We start from the raw sequence: 19,807 nt of genomic DNA on the forward strand, positions 1-19,807 counted from the left end.
ATTGCTAGAGCATTGTCTCCCATTAAATTTACCATAAAAGCTAATAGAAATGCTTGAAATGCATCTTTTATAGAAGTATGTGTTTTCTTCATATCAATCTTTATTGAAACATTGCTAAAGCTCATTCATCTTAGAAACACTTAAAATGGCATATCTTTTATTAATGCTTCACATAGAAAAGATGCCATGTTATTTCATATATAACAGTCATCTAGGACCTTTTGCTCTCTGACAGAACTGAACTGTGTCTACCATCACCCAAGCAAACATACACAACTTAAAAGAACACAAAGTGCATGTCTTGTATGAAATCACAGACAATCCCCAGCGTTAAGCTCTTGTTTCAAAAGTTGTCTATAGTCAGAAGAAAAGTATAAAGCACAGTAGCAAACCAGGCATTTTGGTTGGATATAGCTAGTAACCTTCAACAGTATTTTTGAAATACTAATGAAAACAAGAAAAACTTGTGGGGTCATGCTGTATGCCCTTAGTGAGGAAAGCAGTCTAGTTCATTAGCTTATATCTGTGCAGGGAAGAAATGAGAAGCTGTCCATCTCCAGTAGCACAGCAAAGCTGAAAATGAAGCTGACACTTTGTTCTTTAATAGCTAAACAACAGATGCTTATTGTACTGTAGAAGACAACTAGAGTAATTAAAAGAAATGTTTAAGGATAACAGCAAATGCATTCTGCTCCTTTCTTTTGGAGACAGAAAAGAGTAAGTTCAATGGACATTTGTTGATGTTGGTGTCATAGAAGCTGTCACGGCTAGTGGTGTGCTGACTGACCTTCAGAGGGTGAAAGGATATGAAAAGTATTTGGCAGAGCTACACAAGCTCAAGGCAATGAGCAAGCAGTGGCTTAATGATAGCACAGCTTCTAGCCCATCTCTACTTCACCATGGGAAATAACCTGAGTCTCAGTCCTGCAGGCCCATATATGCGGTCCACTGACATGCTTGACTTTCTTTTGAAGTCTTGTGACCCCAGCACCTGAACTTCATAGAGGAAAACTATGGGTTAAAGTTTTACAAAGCAGCTTTTTTCAAAGGTTCTTGTTGGTATCAATGAGAAGAGTAAAAAGAATTTTCCGTGTGAAACCCTGAGAAGGGAATTTTTAAAATTAATCTCAGAAGATTTCTGCATTTGCATGAAAGGTTTTGGGTAATCTGAAGAAAATAAATTTCTTTACTAATCAGAAGGAATCCTTTCATTGATGCCTATTTCCTTCTGGGGTTTTTTGGTATGTTTTTAGCTGGAAGGATCATTTAAACTGAGATTATGTTTAAAATCTTGTTTAAAAACCATGCTGTCTTAAACTGTCCTGGATGACTTTTGAAAACACAAAGTCTGAAACTAAATGATACTGAGACTGTACAAACAAAACTATTTATTTCAGAACTTTCTTCTTAGGAAGAATCAAAAACTTTTATTGAAATTGAGATTTTCCCACAATAAACTTAGTTTTGTTGAAACTGTATCTCTTGGAAATTATGTTTGCTACACACATATTTCTGCTGGTTTTATTCTCAGCAGTAGAAAAGCATATACATAAGCAGGAGTTTCCCCCATGAATGTAAGTGAAGCTTTTCCTCTCAAGAGAGAGAAGCTAAAAGTATGAATTGCCATTATGGCTCCACCTGACTTGCAGTCAGTGCTGTGACTCCCCAGAGACTGGAATCTCTGACTGTCTGGTTCTGTTCTTGATGAATGTCAAGAGTAACAAAAGGATTTCAAGTGACTGTGTGGAAAAATAGAAATTAGTTTCTAGATAAAATTACTAAATTGTCTTTCCACCAATCCTTTCTGTTCTGATACTTTATATTCTTTTGCACTGGGAAAGATGATTAAAATGCAGTGGATTGTCTTCTGTGTGCCAGTGCCTGGTATATCCAAAAGAGTGTAAAAGGAGGCTGAGTGTGTTTGCACTGTATTTTATTGTATAATTCCTCTGGCTCAGGGCTTCTATTGGCTTATGAAGACTGGAAAATAACTTTTTTTTTTTTTCTTCATCACAGTTTGTCTTATGAGGGTTTTTTATTTTCTCTGAAGAAATTTTGAAATTAAAAGATCATACAATAAGAAAGAAATTTTTGGTGCCTATTTAAGTCAACTTTGAGAAAATTGAAATTAAAAGATCCTATAATAAATAAGAAAGTCTTTGCTTCCTATTTCAAGTCAACAAGAGTCTTTCCACTGATTTCAAACTTCAGCCAACTTCAGCTGAACAACATAAATGATTACAGTAGTGCAGCACACATACAGCTGTCTTGCAATGCAGACTGAGGCAAAATTCTGATGAGAGTAAATAGAGACAGCAGATTAGGATAGTCAGAGTAAGATGGTAAAACAAAATCTTCAATAATCAGCAGTGGTTAGAAGCAGATAGTCCTGTACTTAAGCAATTCACTTTCAAAATTCTAAATGCTAAAGAAAAGGCTGCAGAGCAGACTTCAGCATTCCCTACCTTTCGGTCCATCCAAACTCACATGGTGAGTAGCAGTTCTGCTTCATTTCTTCCTCTAGGGAGTGGAAGACTTCAGAACTGGCAGCTTCTTGATGAAACTTCTGAAGATGCTTATAGCAACTTTCCCTGGGAGTCATAAGTTTCTGTATGGGCTTTTCTTGAAACTCATCTGCCTGCTCTTTATCAGTTGAGCTCTTCTCTTCAGGAAGCTCACTGAAATCTTCCGACACTGGAGAATCCAGGCAGTCTTCCAGGTCTGGAGAGGTGATACTTTCATCACTTGTAGGTTGAACCATACAGTTTCCTAACTCTGTACTGCCTGGCATTTCTGCCACAAACTCCTTAACTGGAGATGGTGCTGGAGTCTATCAAAATAACAGAAAAGTTAGTTTAACTCCTCTTTTATTCCCACCTTCTTTCCTTTAAGAACGAAATAATTTGAAGAGGCAATATCAATAAGCATCTGGATGTGAAAAAAATCAAATAATAGCTGTAAGAGAGGGAAAAAATAGAGGGAGGTACTCTCTCACTAAATAACTGGTTTTGTCTTTATGCTTATCTTCCACATTCTTTAGAAGTGCCCGCCAGGGAACTACTATACAAGTTCTCTTTTCCCAATTAATTCTTTGCTAGAGGTGGCCCTTTTTTATTTCTCTTCATATCATGCCTCAACTTTGTGTCTATATTCTCTCCATTGTGTAGAAGTGGCTCCCACATTTGACTCCTGTGCAACTGACCATAGAAATCAGCCAAGGGCACATTGCAGGAGGGCAACAGGAGCCAGTTTGTTATCTGGAGGTGGTCCTGACAGTCATTTTTGTCTGCCCATAGACAGTTCTTATAAATCCTGATGGGACAGGAACCACAAGCCAGCCATTCTACATAGAGCAAGAATAATGCAAATGCTGTACTTGTGTATGTGTCCCTGAGTTGTGTTCAAGAAACAGAAATAATAATGCTAGCACACCTAACGGCACTGTTCTAGTCTCTGCAGTCTCTACTGGTTTTGTTTTGTTTTGTTTTGTTTTGTTTTGTTTTGTTTTGTTTTGTTTTGTTTTGTTTTGTTTTGTTTTTACCCTGCAGATTCTGCTGTCAATAAGAAGCTGAATAACCTGTTGAAACCATTACTTCATTTAGTTAAGTTTGTTAAGAGGTAGCTTGGATAGGAAAAGTTATCTTCCTCTTGCTTTTAGGAGTAATATAGCTGCTTCGATCTCAAAATTTACAATATCTGCAGTTAAGAATATCTGTGTTTTCTGCCTGAGGATCTAGCAGAGCATTTTTAGAAGCATCACTAGAAGATCTGCTTGGATATGTACTGTTTCACTCCAATAACAGTACTGCAATACAAAAATTGTTGGCCTGGGATAAACATGTTTCACACCTGCCAGGTTTCTATCATTTTGGTTTCTAAGGAAGAATCAGTTGAACTCTAGGGGTTGAGTTGAAGTCAGGAAAGGAAAGAAATGGAATAGAGGGCCTTGGAGAAAGGGGAATTTCACCTTGTTCAAGACTGGATAGAAAATATACTAGTATTTTTCCAGGTTTACAGAAGAAAGTTTACTGACAGAAGCTTTACCTTACCAGAGAACTCTGCTCTATTTCTGGAAGAACACCTTTTGGTGGTCTGCAAAGTAGTAGTGTGACTTCTGGAGGAGCTCCTCTCAACATGTGCAGGACATCCTAAGCAGGAAGAAGGAATATTAGATTTCTTATGGAACATACTCTATAGTATATATCATTTTACTAGCTGGGACGGAGACAATTTTTATTGTGAATGCCAGATTCCTAGTATTTGTGCCTCTCAGCAGTGTCTGGGAGCCAAAATTCACTACTGTATGATTGTCATATAAGTGAACCATAGTTTTTACGTTAATGTCTATCTAAAGTAACATCAGTTCTGTTTACAAACTTTTGTTCCACCAACAGACACATAGGTTTAAATTAATTCTTTTTATTTTCTTGATGAAAACAGGATTTTCAGACAAATTCATTCAAACTGCATGTGTCAGGGACACATCTTCAGTCAATTATATCAGCATAGCTCCACAGACTGCCATATTGACATAACCAAAGGTAGACTTTCTCAAAGACCTTCCTTGACACACCATCTATTCAGTGTCGTTCAGCTTTTAGCTATAGTGAAAGTATCCTTAATCTAGAGGGAAAAAAAACTTGCTGTAGGCCAAAACACCCTGTCTGACCCTCTGTACAAACTAAGTAAAAAGGCTGTATGTCAGAGAAAGACAGTGCTGGAAAAGGACAGGCTCCAGGTCAGAAAAAAAAAAAAAGGCAGTACAATTACAGTACACACACCCCTTGCCCAGGTGTCTAGGGCTTATCTTTTGCCCTAGCTATTTAATTATATGAATGACCTGACAGTGGGAAAATGCCATTATTTCATAATTTATGTTTGTGTCTTGTCTATTCAATGAAAATTCACACACAAACCAGGGATTTTTCATAAGGTGACAACATTCCAATGAAAAGAATAAACCAAATGTAGTCCTTTTTTCACCATTTAATTTCTTCATGTGAGTATAGAATTTGTTATTTCAGGTCAAAAATTTACTCTGGATTTACCTCACCTAGTAGAGATTTGAATCTGGGGCATGGTATTTAGCATGACATTACAAAGGACAAATAACCACAGGGAAAAAAATGTTCCAATTATGCATAACAGCAACAAAGATTCCAACTAATTAAGAGCTGGTATGCATCTAACAATAGACTTTGTGCATAAGTGTTGGAAATTTATAAATTAAATAGCAGAAGAAATTCTCTGTACGAATTCTGTTAGGAAGGAAATTCTCCATAAGATTTCTAGAGAAGATTCCTACACAGAAGTTGGATTCATTATATGCAAATTCTGACTCCTTGTGGTGATAATTAAGTTTAAATGCAGTCATCCCATTGTCTTTATTAACATGTTATCTATCTGGAGTCCCAGTGATAGAACTGCCTGGTACCTGATAAGAGAGTCCTTGAATAGGTTTCCCATTGACAGCTAAAATGATGTCTCCAACTTCAATTTCACCATTTTCTTCAGCTGGCTGCCCTGGAAACAGTCTTTTGATCCTGACAAGAGCTCCTTCAAGGTGTCTGGAAGCATCTCCTTCCATTTGCAGAAGACTAAAACCGAGGCCTCCAGAATTCTTTGTCAATTTGACTTCAAATGTATTATCTGTTCAAAGAAGGGATTGAAAAAAGGGTGGGAGCCATGGCATATGTACCCACTAAGGAGCTAATGTAAATTAAACCCTCAGCAGACCTTTTCTCTGTGTGCTCCATAGGTAGATATACTAATATCAAAAGGAGGGTTTGGTGTTCCCATAACTTATATGAGCCATTGAAATTGCACAGGCAGTATGGGAAGAACTGGATTCTATTCCACCATGTGTTCACAGAATACAAGCCCATAAAGGAAGAAGAAGCCTTTTGTACAGACATAAAAAGGTTAAAGTGCTATCCTTTTCTGACGTTCTTCTGTACATGTTGGGTCCTATTCTGTGGATGCCTGATGTTACTTTGGGTCCTGAACTAATCAGCATAAGCTAAACTCAGAGCTACTGGTCTTTCCAGACAAGAAGAAGGGACCAGCCCTTTATGAAATACCACACTTGCAGCTGAACCCCATTCTGCTAGGGACAACGTAGAGGAGTAACTGTCCCATGGGAAAGTATGGTTCAGATTTAGTGTTTATGAAACAGCCTTGCTGTAAAAGATACAGCGTTTATTTGTTGGCTAAATTCAGTTAAATTGATCTCTGAATCTTCTGCTTTTAAGAAATTAAGTGATAGCAGTCTCCAGTCCTGGTCCTGGGGCAGCAGTTCAACCTTGCTTCATCACTGACACAGAATCAGCAGTTGTGCTGCCACTGCTCTTTTTGGGTAAAAGGCTGGCAACATCAACACAGCTGCTTCCTGACAGGGATGTCCCTTGCCAGCCCCATCTCATGAAGGCTGAGAGATACAGTATTTATGCCTAGGATAAATTCAGCTATATCTAGCAATTCTAACTCTAAGTACAACAGAAATATTTTGTTCAGAATTGATTTTTGATAATGCCATTAATATTGCATGGTATATTTTTATTCAGTATGCAGTTTTCCTTCCAACCCACAGAACTTTCATAGAATTATTTTCATTCATTCCTTTCTTGCACATTGTTAGAAGTCACCCTGAGTTCCTTTTTTATCGCTCACCATCTGTCAAAAAGCAGTAGTCCTTGGTACCATCTGTGAAGGATGTTGCCACAGAAACAACTGCACATTGGTCCTCCTTTCTGTCATTAGCAGTCAGGCATGGCTCTGCCAGTTTGTAGTTTCCCCTTTCTAGAACCAGTTTGGCAATCTGAAACAATGATGAACAGGTTCCAGTTATACATTACACAGTGCTCCCTAAGTATTTTTACTTTACTTTTTAGGAGAATGGCGTTGAATGGGATGGAGGGAAGGTATTTTTGGCCCAGCTTTGCTACTGTGCTTCATACTAAGTGCAGTTTATTCTACTGTGTATCTTATTAAGCTCTGCTGTTGTACAAACCTGGCCAGATTTCTTAAGGTGTTCCACAGCCTGTTTGTGGGTGATGCCACATAGGCTGATGCCATCGACTTCCAGCAGACGATCACCTAAGGCAAGAGAAAACAAACAAGCAAGCAAACAAAAGGGTCAAGTTGCTTTGATGTTCAAGTTCAGTGGGCATAAACCTTGGGGCTACCCACTATGCAATAGATCTTCATGCTCACATGTGTCAAATTATGTTACTTTATATGAAAACAATACTGCTTGTTGTAGAACATTCTGTAGCTAGCACTTGAAACACACCAGGGTCTTCTGCAAGTAAATGCAGTGATCTGGTTATCATGGCAAAACTGAAAGTAGATGTCAGAGTCACTAGCCTGATGTGAAGTTACAGAGAGTAACAGTACAATGTTGGTACGAGGCTCCTGTTTTTCAGTGGGATATCTACATGTAGCACAGGGACAGGCTGAGGAATGATCCGCTGCATATTACATTTCACAGCTGTATGACCTCCAATCCCAGATGTGTTTCATTGTCCCTGTGGCAAACATTCCACACCAACATTGAGTTCTGCAGCCCAGAGTTTTATTGCCAGACATGTTACCTATCTTTATTTGTCCATCCTTATCTGCTGGTCCCCTGGGAATAATTGACTTCACGTATATCCCACCATGACGCACACTAGTGTTAATTCCACCCTGCAAAACATATGTCCACAGGTTAGAGTGAAGTCTTCACATGTCCTTCCTGTGATAAAAATCAAAGCAATTTACATATGCATTGCAAAGCAACTTTTTTTTTTTTTTTTTTTTTTTTTTTTTAAATATAGGAATTAAAGGAAAGAGGATTTTACTCCAAAGTCCCATCTAGTTGTAATATACTTCCCTCGGCAGTAATCTTGTTTTATTTTCTTAGGAAAATGCAATGCATTTCTATATGGCTATATAAAAACATTTACTAAATGGTCATAAATTTTTCCCTATGCTAATATAAAGATAGGGTTGCATCTTTCAGTCAATCTCTAGCCCAGCTTCCTAACTGCAATATCCATTCAATAATTATTAACCTTTCAAAAAATATATAAAGTATGGACCTGAACTTGTGAAGCCACTTGAGAGCCTACAGCTCATAGGAATTCCAGATTAACCTAAGAATGATCTACATCCACTGGCCAAATTCATATGAAAAAGAAAAAAGCAGGCCTCAATTTCTTCTGCGGGAAGTGAAATTGATGTTGTTTCCCATTCCCATTTCAGCAAGGACTGTAAAGACATCTGAGCCTGGAGGGGTAAATTCAACTTTGATAGCCAGGACAACAAATGATTTCTCAAATGCAGATAGTTTTCACTGCTGCCTTCTCTGTTCCTCTAAATACGTGGAGAACTGTACCTCCTTATATTAGAAAATAAATTGGCTAGGGCCCTTTCTTTAGCCTTCAGAGTAAGAAGCATGGCATATCTTGAGTCCACACAGCTAAACTTTCAGCCCCCAGCATGGAATGGCTTCTGTTATACTGCTTGTTGAGGCACAGACCAAAGCCATATTCCGGGGGCTGTCAAAAATTAAACAGTGTGTGTGGGCCACTGCTTGAGCCTATGACATGGTCCTGTGTAATGTGCTTGTACAGACGCAGCCTTTGAGTTCCAGGAGCAACAGGGGAGCAGCAAAAGTAGTCATGACTTGGAGAATTCTCTGCATCGCTGCATTTTCTAGAGGTTCTGGCTATATCCCTCCCTGATCAAACTCCACTTTCAGTGGTAGCTCTTCTACCATATCCTTTATATTGGCACAATTCTTTCACAGATTCTGCAGGGACTGGGGAATAAGCAGAGCCAGTACTTTATACTTTCTCTGTCAATCTGTTGGACGCTTAGGTTTGAAACGTGCCATGCTAACAGTTTTTCTGATTAGCCTATTTTCCATCTTTGTTCCACATAAATACACTTCCCTATGTGTTTCTTGGTCATGTAACAGTTTGACAGACACACTGAAAGATTAACAGTAACACTTGCAGTCACACTGATTCCAAAAGTCCCATCTTCTTTAACAAGCTCCACAGTATAGATTTCTTTTGAGTTGGCTTCAGATGGAGATGGTAAGTGCGAAGAATCAGCTTCCTGTCTCAAAAATACAAACACTAATGAGACTGCAGCATCTCAATAAAAAGAGGGGGGAAAGGAAGGGAAAAAAGATGGAGAGTGTTTCCAGAAGATATAAAGGGTTTGATCCTGCTTGTCACTGTAAGCCTGGAGTGGTATCATTTATATCCCTGACATTATTTCAAGCTTACACCAAAGTTACTCAAAATATAATCTGTCTAAATGTGCATAAAATGAGTATAAATAGGGAGGCTGTCTAATAGAAGGAAATTAGACACAAAATGATGCTGTTCTGTGTCTGGTTGAAAATTTAAGAGACTGCAAGAAAATAATATTTTTTACATCCACTGGAAAAGGGAGGAGAATTTTTAATAACATTTTGTGGAATGATTTCCTCACTTTTTCACAATATTCCAGACATGTCTATCGTTTTGACATTTCCAACATAATTTAACAGGCAACATCTTCCAATGTTTTCTTTCCCCTTTTCTCATTTTTTTTAAATTTCTCGGTTAGTTTCCATTCTTAATATAGCTGGCATGTTGTTAAAACTCATGCTGGGCATATTACTGAACAGCATCAGAATCTCTGTTACCTCCACATCCAGGTTATCAGCTGAAGGAACTGGAATCCTAGGGCCCAATTTTGGTGCTAAACTCCAGGAAAGAGCCTTCTCAAGTTCATCTATATTTATGTCCTGTTCTTTGGAGAGAGCTGTATGATAATCCTTAATGTTTTTTCTCCCACTGTCTACACAAGAGATTTCTGATTCACTAGTGCTGTTTCCTCTTGACAGACTCTTTTCTTCATTTAATCCTTCTTCATACATGTCTGTAAAGCCATACCAAAATAAACCATTGCTGAATGCAAACAGTAAACTTTAAGGCAAGTATTGTTATACCGCAGCACAGCAGGACAAAGTAACTTCCTACATCAACTGGTTATGAAGTCAGACCTACAAAATGAGTCTGTCATTGTAAAATGGAGCATGGCTATTATAATTGTGGAGAAATATGTTTGCTTCATCACTGCAGAGGACTATGACTATCTCTCAGAGGAAGAGATGCCAAAGTTCCCTTGGTATTCAGCAATGCAGTCCATAATAGATTTTTTCACACTGACTGTAGAACAGAGATCACATGATACCTACTAGAAGATGCCTATTTTCACTGCTAGCTTATGGTTATTATAACTGGCACTGGGTAGCAAGAAAGTACTACTACATCCCAGTGCCTAATAAATACCAATATCCTGAGTTAACTATTAGCATTCCACAGCCAGCAAAGGCATTTGCTGTTATACCTTTAGTTTGAGAGATGATGAGGTCCACTTCATCAGGAGAATTCTGTATGATTTTAACTGCAGTATTAAATGAAACACCCTCAAGACTAATATTATTCACAGAGATGAGTCGTCCTCCTTAAAAAAAGGGATAAAACCAAAACAAAGTACGTATAAATAAGGATATAAATCCAGAGTAGCTAACTTTAAACCATGAAGATATTTTAATTCCAATTAAAACTAAAGACAGTGACCTGGTTTGATATTTCCAGCTCTGTCTGCAGGTCCCCCAGGGATAATTGAAGCGATAAAGATACCGAGGTCTAATTTTCCTACATTTTCTCCTCCAATAATTACAAAACCTGCAAAAATGAGATAGCATGAGAATGCAGAGACACTGGCAGTATTAGAAAAGATGAACTGTAGGAGCACAAAAGTCTCTTACTCCAACGGCATAAGTTTTATACTTGGTCTGAAGAATGGGGAGCCCTGATTTACATGGCATCAAGGTCTTGATTTGGGAGAACTTTAAACTCATGTTATAATTAAAGCGTGCTGGTGACTTTGGTGGCTTTTTAAATATAATTTCTCAGTAAGAATATTTTTCTGGCTTGGAACCTTTAAAGATTCCAACTACTTACTTTTAAGAGTCATAAACTATATGGACTTTAGTATTTAACACCTGCAGGAGGAAAATTATATAAAAGCTCATTAAGTAAATTTGGATTTGTTCTACGTCATGTAGTCTAGGGCCCCTGAGATGGACCATATAAACTTCTACTGAATATGTAAGAGATATCTAAGAAAATTAAATCTACTGTCAAGTAGTTCAATTTTACTATCCTAGCTCAGAATATTCTGCTTTTGCAGAATATATTCTTCTCACTGGTAGAATAGTTGTGTTTGGGTATAGTTGTGTCAGGATATTCCACACAGACCTGCACCATTTAGAAACTTTAATTGTATTAATGATGTAATGATTTTTAATTGTATTAACGGTCAGCTGTGAAACCTGATAGACTTCCAAACTCATCCACAAGAACAGGATACAGTGTACAAAAATGTTATCCAAAAGTCAGGAAACATTCATGTTAACTTTGTGTACGCATTTTGCACCACCCCAGGTAATACCTGAAGATTTGTAAAACATCATCTCCTCCTGTGTAAGGTCTAAGATAAATAAAATCACTGCACATGTCTTTCAGATACAAAACTAGACCCTTGTTTTTTTCATTCTACTCTTAATACTTGGTCCCCTTGACCTTTGCAGCCTTAGTTAATCCTTGGAAAAAAAACTGTGGTCTTAATTTATGTGCTTCATCTTTTTCAGTCTTGGAAATTCTAAGTCCTTCACAAAGACTGGTAGTCTTATTCTGTAAGGATAAATGAGGTGAAGAAGGTTACAGTCTTGCCCAGCTTGAGTCAGCAACTATGTTAGCACCAGGATCTGATAGTCTGAGTTACAAGCATAACATTCATGTTCCTTACTTACCAAATCCATTCTTAGCATCACGTTTTAGGCTGACACAAATGATTTCTCTTTCTAGACCACTTAGCAAAACTTCCTTTTGGATGGCTGGTGATCCAGGTGCTGCAGAAACAAAACAGCTAGAATAAATGCAGATTAAATGCAGGGAGACAGTAGATTCATATAGTATGCAGAACTGGGGCTTTGAAAATTAAAAATATATTATCTCCTTGTTTTCAGGATTACCATTACTTCTAAATCAGTATAATTCAGAAAAGAAGCTCAAACAAGCATTTGGAAATTTACATTCTTTATAAGATTATATGTACAGTAGCTGTGTAAGCTCTTCCTATGCATTTATCTGCAACGTTTTTATTAAGATTAGGATAGAGTCAGGCATATAGACCCCATTGAACATGAGGATGGTTTGGACAGAAAGCATCCTGTGGGTTCCTTTGGAAACTCTAGCCTTCGGCTCTGTGAGCCCTTTTGGCTCTGTAGGTACAATCCAGTCAGCACTGATAGTGATGATGACTTACATAGTGTTAACTACTTAACACTGTGCAATTGCCTCAGTGTGTTTCAAGTTCAATTCTCATTTTAGAATGGACTACCCAAATAATCGTATCTTCATATTCCATAGATCTGTTCACTGTGTGCATACAATATGGCTTGTTAGAAAATTAGGTGCCCAGTTCTTACTCCATGTCTTACTCCATGTCTTACTTAGTGCCATGTAAATGCAAGAACAGTGGAAGGACCTGGAGCCTGTGTTGTCTCATGCATTATTCATTGAGTTGTAGGTCACAATTGCAAACCAGACAATGACCACTGAGCATAGGGATATTGCCCCATGTGAGAGACCTGGGTGTATGGATCTGAAGAGCTTTAGGCACCACTGATATAATAATTTTCTCAGAAAGTCCCTTACCACTGATCCTGATGGAAAGCAGGAGTGAAAAGAAGAAAACAGCTTGTCTTGGCAAACTCTGGGTTAATTCCCAGGACTAGAAGTGCAAAATTACATTCTTTAATCTGTACATAGAATATATTTTGGTCTTCTGCTATTGAAACAATAAATATGGAAGGGTACTGTCTCTCTTTATGATTACCGTACTCACCACTGATTGTGTTCTGAGTTGAATGGATAGAGAGGTAGTCATAACTCCTTTGCTTTCCATTCAAATTGAGGTGGATTTCTGACTGGGATAGACCTGATGCAGATCTGCATGGCAGGAAATGAAGACAGCGTTACAGAGCAGAGTTGGGAATGCACATGTTTATAGCCTTTCAATGAGTATTCTGATTTCTGGGCCACATTTCATTGTAGGGGAGAGGTAGTTTATCCTTGCCAGCATTTGCTTCCAAATAACAGCTCCCATTAGACCACTCACATCATGACCAATTTCCCCCTGTGTTTTTTCTCTGAGCTGAGTGCAGGCATCAGGAAAACACAGCATAACCTCAACATGATTCATTTAGCCCTGCTGTCCATTTAGACAAAACCACATCTGAAAGTTTTCCTGGGATTTCATGTTCTTCTTGGCTCTAACTCTTAGTATTCTAAAAGGCACTAGAATTCATCAAAGGCCTTGAGACTGTGTGCAGCTATAGTAACCACCTACACTTGTGAATGTACCAATGCAAATGAAAAGGGAGAAGTTCTTATGCTGTTCTCTGTGTTTTGAACCTTTAGACATGGAGGAATCAATTCGGTAAGACCTGCTCAAAAACCAGCTTCCACTGTGCATTCATTTCACATACTGCCATTTCCAGAGAAGATGCACAGACATTAAAGATTTTACTTTTATTCTACCTTATTTTTGTCCTTCTTCATAACCCAATAAGTGGTTTGCTTCTGAGTCTGGTACAAATTTAAATGTCACTCTTTTTCAAGTTCTTAGCTGTTAGAGTGTTAGCTTTCTGCTTGTGTTTGTACTACTGCTGGCACGATGGAGCCCCAGGCCTTTCAGTGTGACCACAATAAAGACTGAAAAAATAAAAGTCTGCTTCAGAGTTTACCATAAAGATTTGCAATTATGTAGTCTATGACTGAGTATTCTTACACATGTTTAGAGGAAAAAACATCCTACCTGCCAAGATTGATTTTGTTTCTAGTCCTGTTGTTGGTTTCCACACTGAGGTTATCACAAGATTTGCTCATCATCCCAACAGAAAGGTTTTCCAGGTTTGGTCCATAGAGCACATTCTCTGAACGAGACAGCCTCTGAATCAGGGCAAGGTGTTCATGCTGAGCTGCATATGCAGAATTTGATTTGTCTATTTCCACAAATTTACTTTCTTCTAAATAAGAAGGGAGAGAGAGGGAGGAAAGAAAGATAAATCCACTTATATTATTCCTTCGTTTTAAGCTCAAAGGTGCTTTCTGTCTTAACCTTTTGAACTTGCCAGCAAAAATGATTGACATCACAGGTATATTTGTTCTAGTATCCTGAGGATATTTAGGCCTTGGAGTGAGTGGAAAGGGTACCAAATCCATTTCTTTCATAGAAAGTATACACTGTATTTAGATTTCAATTCTATGAATTATACTGCAAATTCACTTTTCACAAAGACAGATGAAATATACAACCCTGTCTAATTTAAACTTGAATATCTCTATAAAGTATGTTTTGTAAGCATTCAGTGTATGAGATATATCTCTCTGTCAGAGGCTGAATTAGCCAGGTTGGTAGTTTCCCATCCTTCATGGGCCCACCACTCCAATATACATATATCTGAGAAGACAGGAACTCTACTAACACAGGATCTCTTAAATTCAGAGAGGGGCCAAGGAGCTGGCTGTTTGCTCTGAGTGATTTGGACAAGTGAAGTTGAATAGGAGACCATCTTGGTGGCAATGCTTGCTATTCAATTTTCCCCCTCTGTGTGAAATCTGCTACTTGCTTAATGACATCTGGCCTCTGCTATGTACAATTTTATCCTCTCAAAAGATTTTATTTCCCTGAAACAAGATAGTGCTGGAGGAGTCATTGTTAATTTCTTTAGGTTATCAACTGGTGGGCTGGAGAGGGGATTTGAAGGAGAGAGGGACAACAGGCAATTGAAGACACATCAGAAGGTAAAACAAGAACCCTGCTTGGTACAGGCTAGCACAAATGTGGGCTTTAATGCTGCTTGTACTAGACAGCTGACCTCCTGTTTTCCTAACAAATATTAGCCTGAATGCAACTTTCTAGAACACTACTCTGAAGCATTAAGCCTAGGCTCCCTCTTTCCTCAGTGACTTTGATCTGGGGCATCAGAAGGCTTAACTGTCCACAGTATTAGCACAATCTGAGTTGCCATAGTGATTTCAATGTAGGGAGTTGCTAGCAAGTTTTGAAGAGATAGTGACTTATACATCTGAACAGTGCAGCAGAAGTAAGAGTTTCCCTCATGCAGAAAGAGCCTTATAATCTCTTACAGCCTTACTGTGTGGCAAAGGCAGCATTTTAAACTAGTCTGTTGTTGCCTTCACAAAGCCTGTTTTTTCTGGGACAGCAAGCACACACCAAACCTCAGAACCTGCAGACACACAGTTTGTGTAAGTCTGGCTTGTTTCAGTGATTTGGGGTGCTTGTAATCAGGACTTGGGGTATATTTTTCTTAGGTCTCAAACTTTTTGTTCTCTTATATATGGAATGTAGTAATTTTTATTAAGGTATTTTACCACAATCAAATATGATACAGGAAGCTTTAAGATTCATTATTAGCACTCATTTGTATGCTACAAAACGCAGTCCCACTAAGTTATGTTTGAAGCTACAGGAGCCCAAGCAACAAAAGGTACCTTGAACCTAAACGTCATCCTAGCACTTTTTTCTGTGATAACAAATTTGTGCAGGTGAAATTTCGCTTTTCATGAAATAATTTTAGTGAGAAAGAAACAATATATCAATCATCCTGTTATATCCCCTGATATAATTTGTTGCCAACACTTTTTACAGCTTTACTAGAGAAAAAAAGTATCGCAGAAGATGACACTTGATTCTCCTGCTATGACTCACCAGGTCGAATACTCAATGATTGTACATGATCATGATTCTCTTCAAGGCAGTGGATGAGCTAGTGAAAACTCATGTTGCTGTACTCAAGTCAAGAGTGATGACAGTTTTCAGCCTAGGCTGTTATTTCTTATGTGCCTCAGTTTCCCCATAATGATCCTCACCCATCTTTACAGAGCATGCTGAGAACTGTGGGTGAGAAATGCTGTGTAACTGCCCTGGGTTGAGCAGAACCTTGTCTTAGAAACTATGAAAAATCTGAAGTCTAAGAAGGTATTCTTCCACAGACATGGCAGAATCTAAGGTAAGAGCAGATAGCAGCTGCATAGTTGGGTGGGTATGACTGATGTGCCTTTGGTTTAGTGCTTTTGTCCTGGAACTGAGCTGTAGGGTTGAACCCCTGTCTTACGCAAAGATAACCAGTTAACTAAATTCAGCTCCGGCATATCTGGGCAATACTATAGTTGTTCTTTGAGTGGAACATTTGGGGTAAGTCTGATATGTTTCTTCAGAATTTTCAGCAATTTTTCTGAAGGAAAGTGTAATCATGCTTTTTTTTACTAAAATATTAGTTTAGCTACATAGTTATTATAACCAGAGAACCCCTCTCCATCCCCTGCACCTGCCCACTCACATGCACATGCTAAATTAGACTTGCACACCTCTAACTTCCAGTGAAGTAGGAGACGTTATTTTCTAGTCTGAAAAGGAGAAACTGAAGCACAGTGAAGCTGATGTGGCATGTTCTGATTCTCAGCTTCACTGAATGCACCTTTTCTAAAACCTAACCTTGTCCTATGGCCTGAGTAATGAAAGTGCATTTATACCTCACCTGATGAAGTTTGCTGAAGTTGTCTAGAATTCATCTGTGCATTGAATTTGTGCTGGGCAGAGCAGAGGTCCAGTAGATATTTACATGTCTTTGCTGTATCAGTAACAAAGGTGTGTTTCTTGCCACTGAAGCTGCTTTCAATCATGAATTTTTTTCTCTAAAGGGAAAAAAAGCACAGCTTGCTTCATATGTATCAGTCATTACACTGAGCACTAAAAGTTCATTTGTATAATCTTGTTGCTTTGTCCAGTTGTATTTATGCCTGGCTTCATGTCTTTTGGGTGCAGTAAATGCCTATTATAAATTCAAGAGTTGTTAGTGAGGTGCCTGTCATAACTACCCTATGTCAAAAGTCAAGAGCCTTTGGACATTGACAGCATTGAGAGCAGATTGATAGAACTGGCAAAATTTGGCCCTACAGATGTTAAAATGAATAAACCTATTTAATGTGAAAATGAAAATATCTTCAAGGGGCAGAAGGGTCACTTTGGTAGAGCAAACAGACTGGGAAATGTGTGATACAGGTTCACACCTACACTGTATAATGGTAGATTGATATACCTCTGATGACACAATACCATTTAGAAGGAGTCACAGTCTTGTCATAATTACCAGGTTGTTAACAAACATCAATACACTAAGAGATGAGGGTGGAAATAATGAGATCTGGAAAGGGGGAGACATGATCCCATGACCTTATGTAGGTAGGAAAACAAAAGAAAAGAGAGAAGAGAGGCATGAATATGGAATATGCCATAAAGAGGTTTGACATAGTCTCTGTAATAGTCAACACCAGATTATTCAACTTTATAGTAATTTGACTCCATCCTTGGCAAAAATACTCCAGAACTATACCTTACTGAGAACTAGGTATCTTGGTATCCAGATCCATCCTTGATTTTAGACTGTTTTTAAAAGGGACTTGCCTTGAGTCTAATTCTGGATCTGAATGCAATAAATTTATCAAAGTGACAGCAGAAGGGGTGTAAAGTAGACTGAAGAGATTCACTTGGTTCTAACTCACATGAGCTGAAATTCTCTCTGTTTCACGCCACTGGAATCTTAAACTGGCAATTCTTGTGTGATTTTTAATCTCATACACAATAATGCCCTTGGCACAGATTCCCAGGATGATGTCCCCTCCTGCCCCTTTCTTCTCTTGCGACACATGATAGAATAACACTCCATATTCAGGAAGTTGCTGAGTCACCTGGTAGAGAAAAAGTGCATTTACCATGCATTACTCAAAAAAGAGGCATAGGAAGAAAAGGTAGGTAGATGGGAGGGGAAGTAGTTTCGAGTGTCTTTACTGAATATTCTTTCATTCTGTCAAGAAACCTTTGAAAACCCTAACCAAATTTTCATACCTGCTGCCTCACAGAGTCATCACCTTACTTTGGTATGTCATAGAGCTATTACATGCATTCATTTTCCATGTGTAAAATGGAAACACTTTCCCACACACCTCATTTGAAGAGTTAGGAGGATTATGTAGCTTCCTGCACAATAATCTAAACATTACAGTGGCATTGAGGTACTCAGCAGTACTGCTACTTGGCACTTGTGTGCATTCCTGAAGAGAAATCCATGCGGGCTTAATGGTGCTTGACTGCTGCTAAACCTTGTTTCTTTCCATTTTCTTTACTGTGTCTTTGTTTCCCTGAGAAAACCCAGAAGCCATAAGGTACAACAAATATGATGATCTTAGTAAAACTGCTAATACTTTGGTGCCAGGGCTACTCTGACGGGCTTGTGTGGTTTCCTTTCTACAATAGTGGAAATCTTAACTGCAGTGACATCACAGCTACCACCCTGCAACAAACTTACTCCGGTACCTACACCCATTCCTTCACGACTGCCATCTTTTAAAATTACTCTTTATAAATTTCCATTGCCAAGATCTTAAGTTATAGGATTTGCTAAATTGTACCTCAAAGTATCTCACCTAAATATAGTGATGACTTCTGAGGGAATTTCACTGCTCCAGAATTCCCTTCAGTGCAAGACCTTATAGTAACACATCTTCAGTGTCACTTCATTCTTGCACAGTGATCACTGTTGGGTGAAAAGTTAAGTAGGATATTACTTCAGGGGACTGAGGAGCCAGCTTCTGCCCCTGCCATCTAACTGTGCAGAGGATACTCTGAGGAACTCGCTCAGAGGTTTGGGTGTGGTTGGTTTCTATGTTCTTCGCTTGGCCACAAAATGTTAAACTGTGACTCAGACCCTTTACAGAATTATGGAATATGAGGAGGGGTTTCTGTCCTTTTTTGTCATCTGCAGATCAGTATGAGTTTATAATGTCAATGTAGAATCCCCAAATTACTTTTCAACGGTGAATAAAGTTTTTCAGTGACTAAAATAAAACATTTTAAGAAGATCTGTTTTTCAGAAAGTATCCAGAGCACAAATGTTCAAATCCTGAAAACTGGGGCATCTATAATCACTAGCTGAATCTGGGTTTTAATTTTTAATCCCTTTTGTATTTGGAATTTGCATCTTCTTGCCATGGGGCTATCTTTCTCACTTTGTGTGATGCGTTGGCTCCTTCTACAGTCTTACTGATTGAAACAGATACTAACAAAGCTACTTTTCTTCATTGGATTTGCCATGCATGATGGACTGTCATTAAGGCTAAGATTCAATCTATTGGTTCAATTCCACTGATAGTGTTAATGAGGAACTAACATAATTAAATAACAACTAAAATGATGCTATAAATAAAAGCACGTGGCACTGCAGCAAAATGGCTACTGATATTTATGCATGATCTAACCCTAATATTTTTCATTTGATGGAAAACAGAGAAAGGGGGGGGGGGGGGGGGGGAACAAATCCCACACAACTGTGACACCCTCGAGAAAGAGTCATGTGAGAAAATACTTCAGATAAATCCTTCCTGACTTCCAGGGTTCACAGATAGTTTTAAACATATTCCCATGTTTTATAATAACCTCTAATACATTCAGTAGGTGTATTTAGAATCATCTGGAACGCAGGCATGTTGGTAACATGCTGAAAATTTGCATCAACCCTCAAGAAGTTGAAAATACCTTGAAATGTGCATTAACCCTTTATAAACAGTGAAAGGAAACTTGCTGTGTAAATGTGATGTAAGTTATTTACAGTGGC

The 19,807-nt window shown here is 38.4% G+C and overlaps 1 protein-coding gene across 5 annotated transcripts in view; it reads right to left on the reverse strand.

Moving 5' to 3' along the window:
- Nucleotides 1–19,807, reverse strand: part of FRMPD2 (FERM and PDZ domain containing 2) — a 78,542-nt gene that overhangs the window by 27,728 nt on the left and 31,007 nt on the right. For 4 of the 5 annotated variants that reach the window (XM_026850964.1, XM_026850965.1, XM_026850968.1 and 1 more), the window contains 15 exons: nt 17,700–17,885; nt 16,676–16,832; nt 13,930–14,140; nt 12,958–13,061; nt 11,861–11,959; nt 10,623–10,730; nt 10,390–10,506; nt 9,683–9,918; nt 9,001–9,105; nt 7,593–7,686; nt 7,010–7,095; nt 6,670–6,817; nt 5,435–5,649; nt 4,050–4,148; nt 2,466–2,830 (listed from right to left, as the gene is read on the reverse strand). In XM_026850964.1, coding sequence (XP_026706765.1) covers nt 2,466–2,830; nt 4,050–4,148; nt 5,435–5,649; nt 6,670–6,817; nt 7,010–7,095; nt 7,593–7,686; nt 9,001–9,105; nt 9,683–9,918; nt 10,390–10,506; nt 10,623–10,730; nt 11,861–11,959; nt 12,958–13,061; nt 13,930–14,140; nt 16,676–16,832; nt 17,700–17,885 — 2,330 coding nt within the window. The remainder of the gene's footprint in view (nt 1–2,465; nt 2,831–4,049; nt 4,149–5,434; nt 5,650–6,669; nt 6,818–7,009; nt 7,096–7,592; nt 7,687–9,000; nt 9,106–9,682; nt 9,919–10,389; nt 10,507–10,622; nt 10,731–11,860; nt 11,960–12,957; nt 13,062–13,929; nt 14,141–16,675; nt 16,833–17,699; nt 17,886–19,807) is intronic. The other variant, XM_026850966.1, reaches the window with a different exon arrangement.

The sequence above is a fragment of the Athene cunicularia genome (genome assembly GCF_003259725.1).
Source record: "Athene cunicularia isolate RWA chromosome 6 unlocalized genomic scaffold, athCun1 chr6_part1, whole genome shotgun sequence".
In the NCBI taxonomy this organism is placed as follows: domain Eukaryota; kingdom Metazoa; phylum Chordata; class Aves; order Strigiformes; family Strigidae; genus Athene; species Athene cunicularia.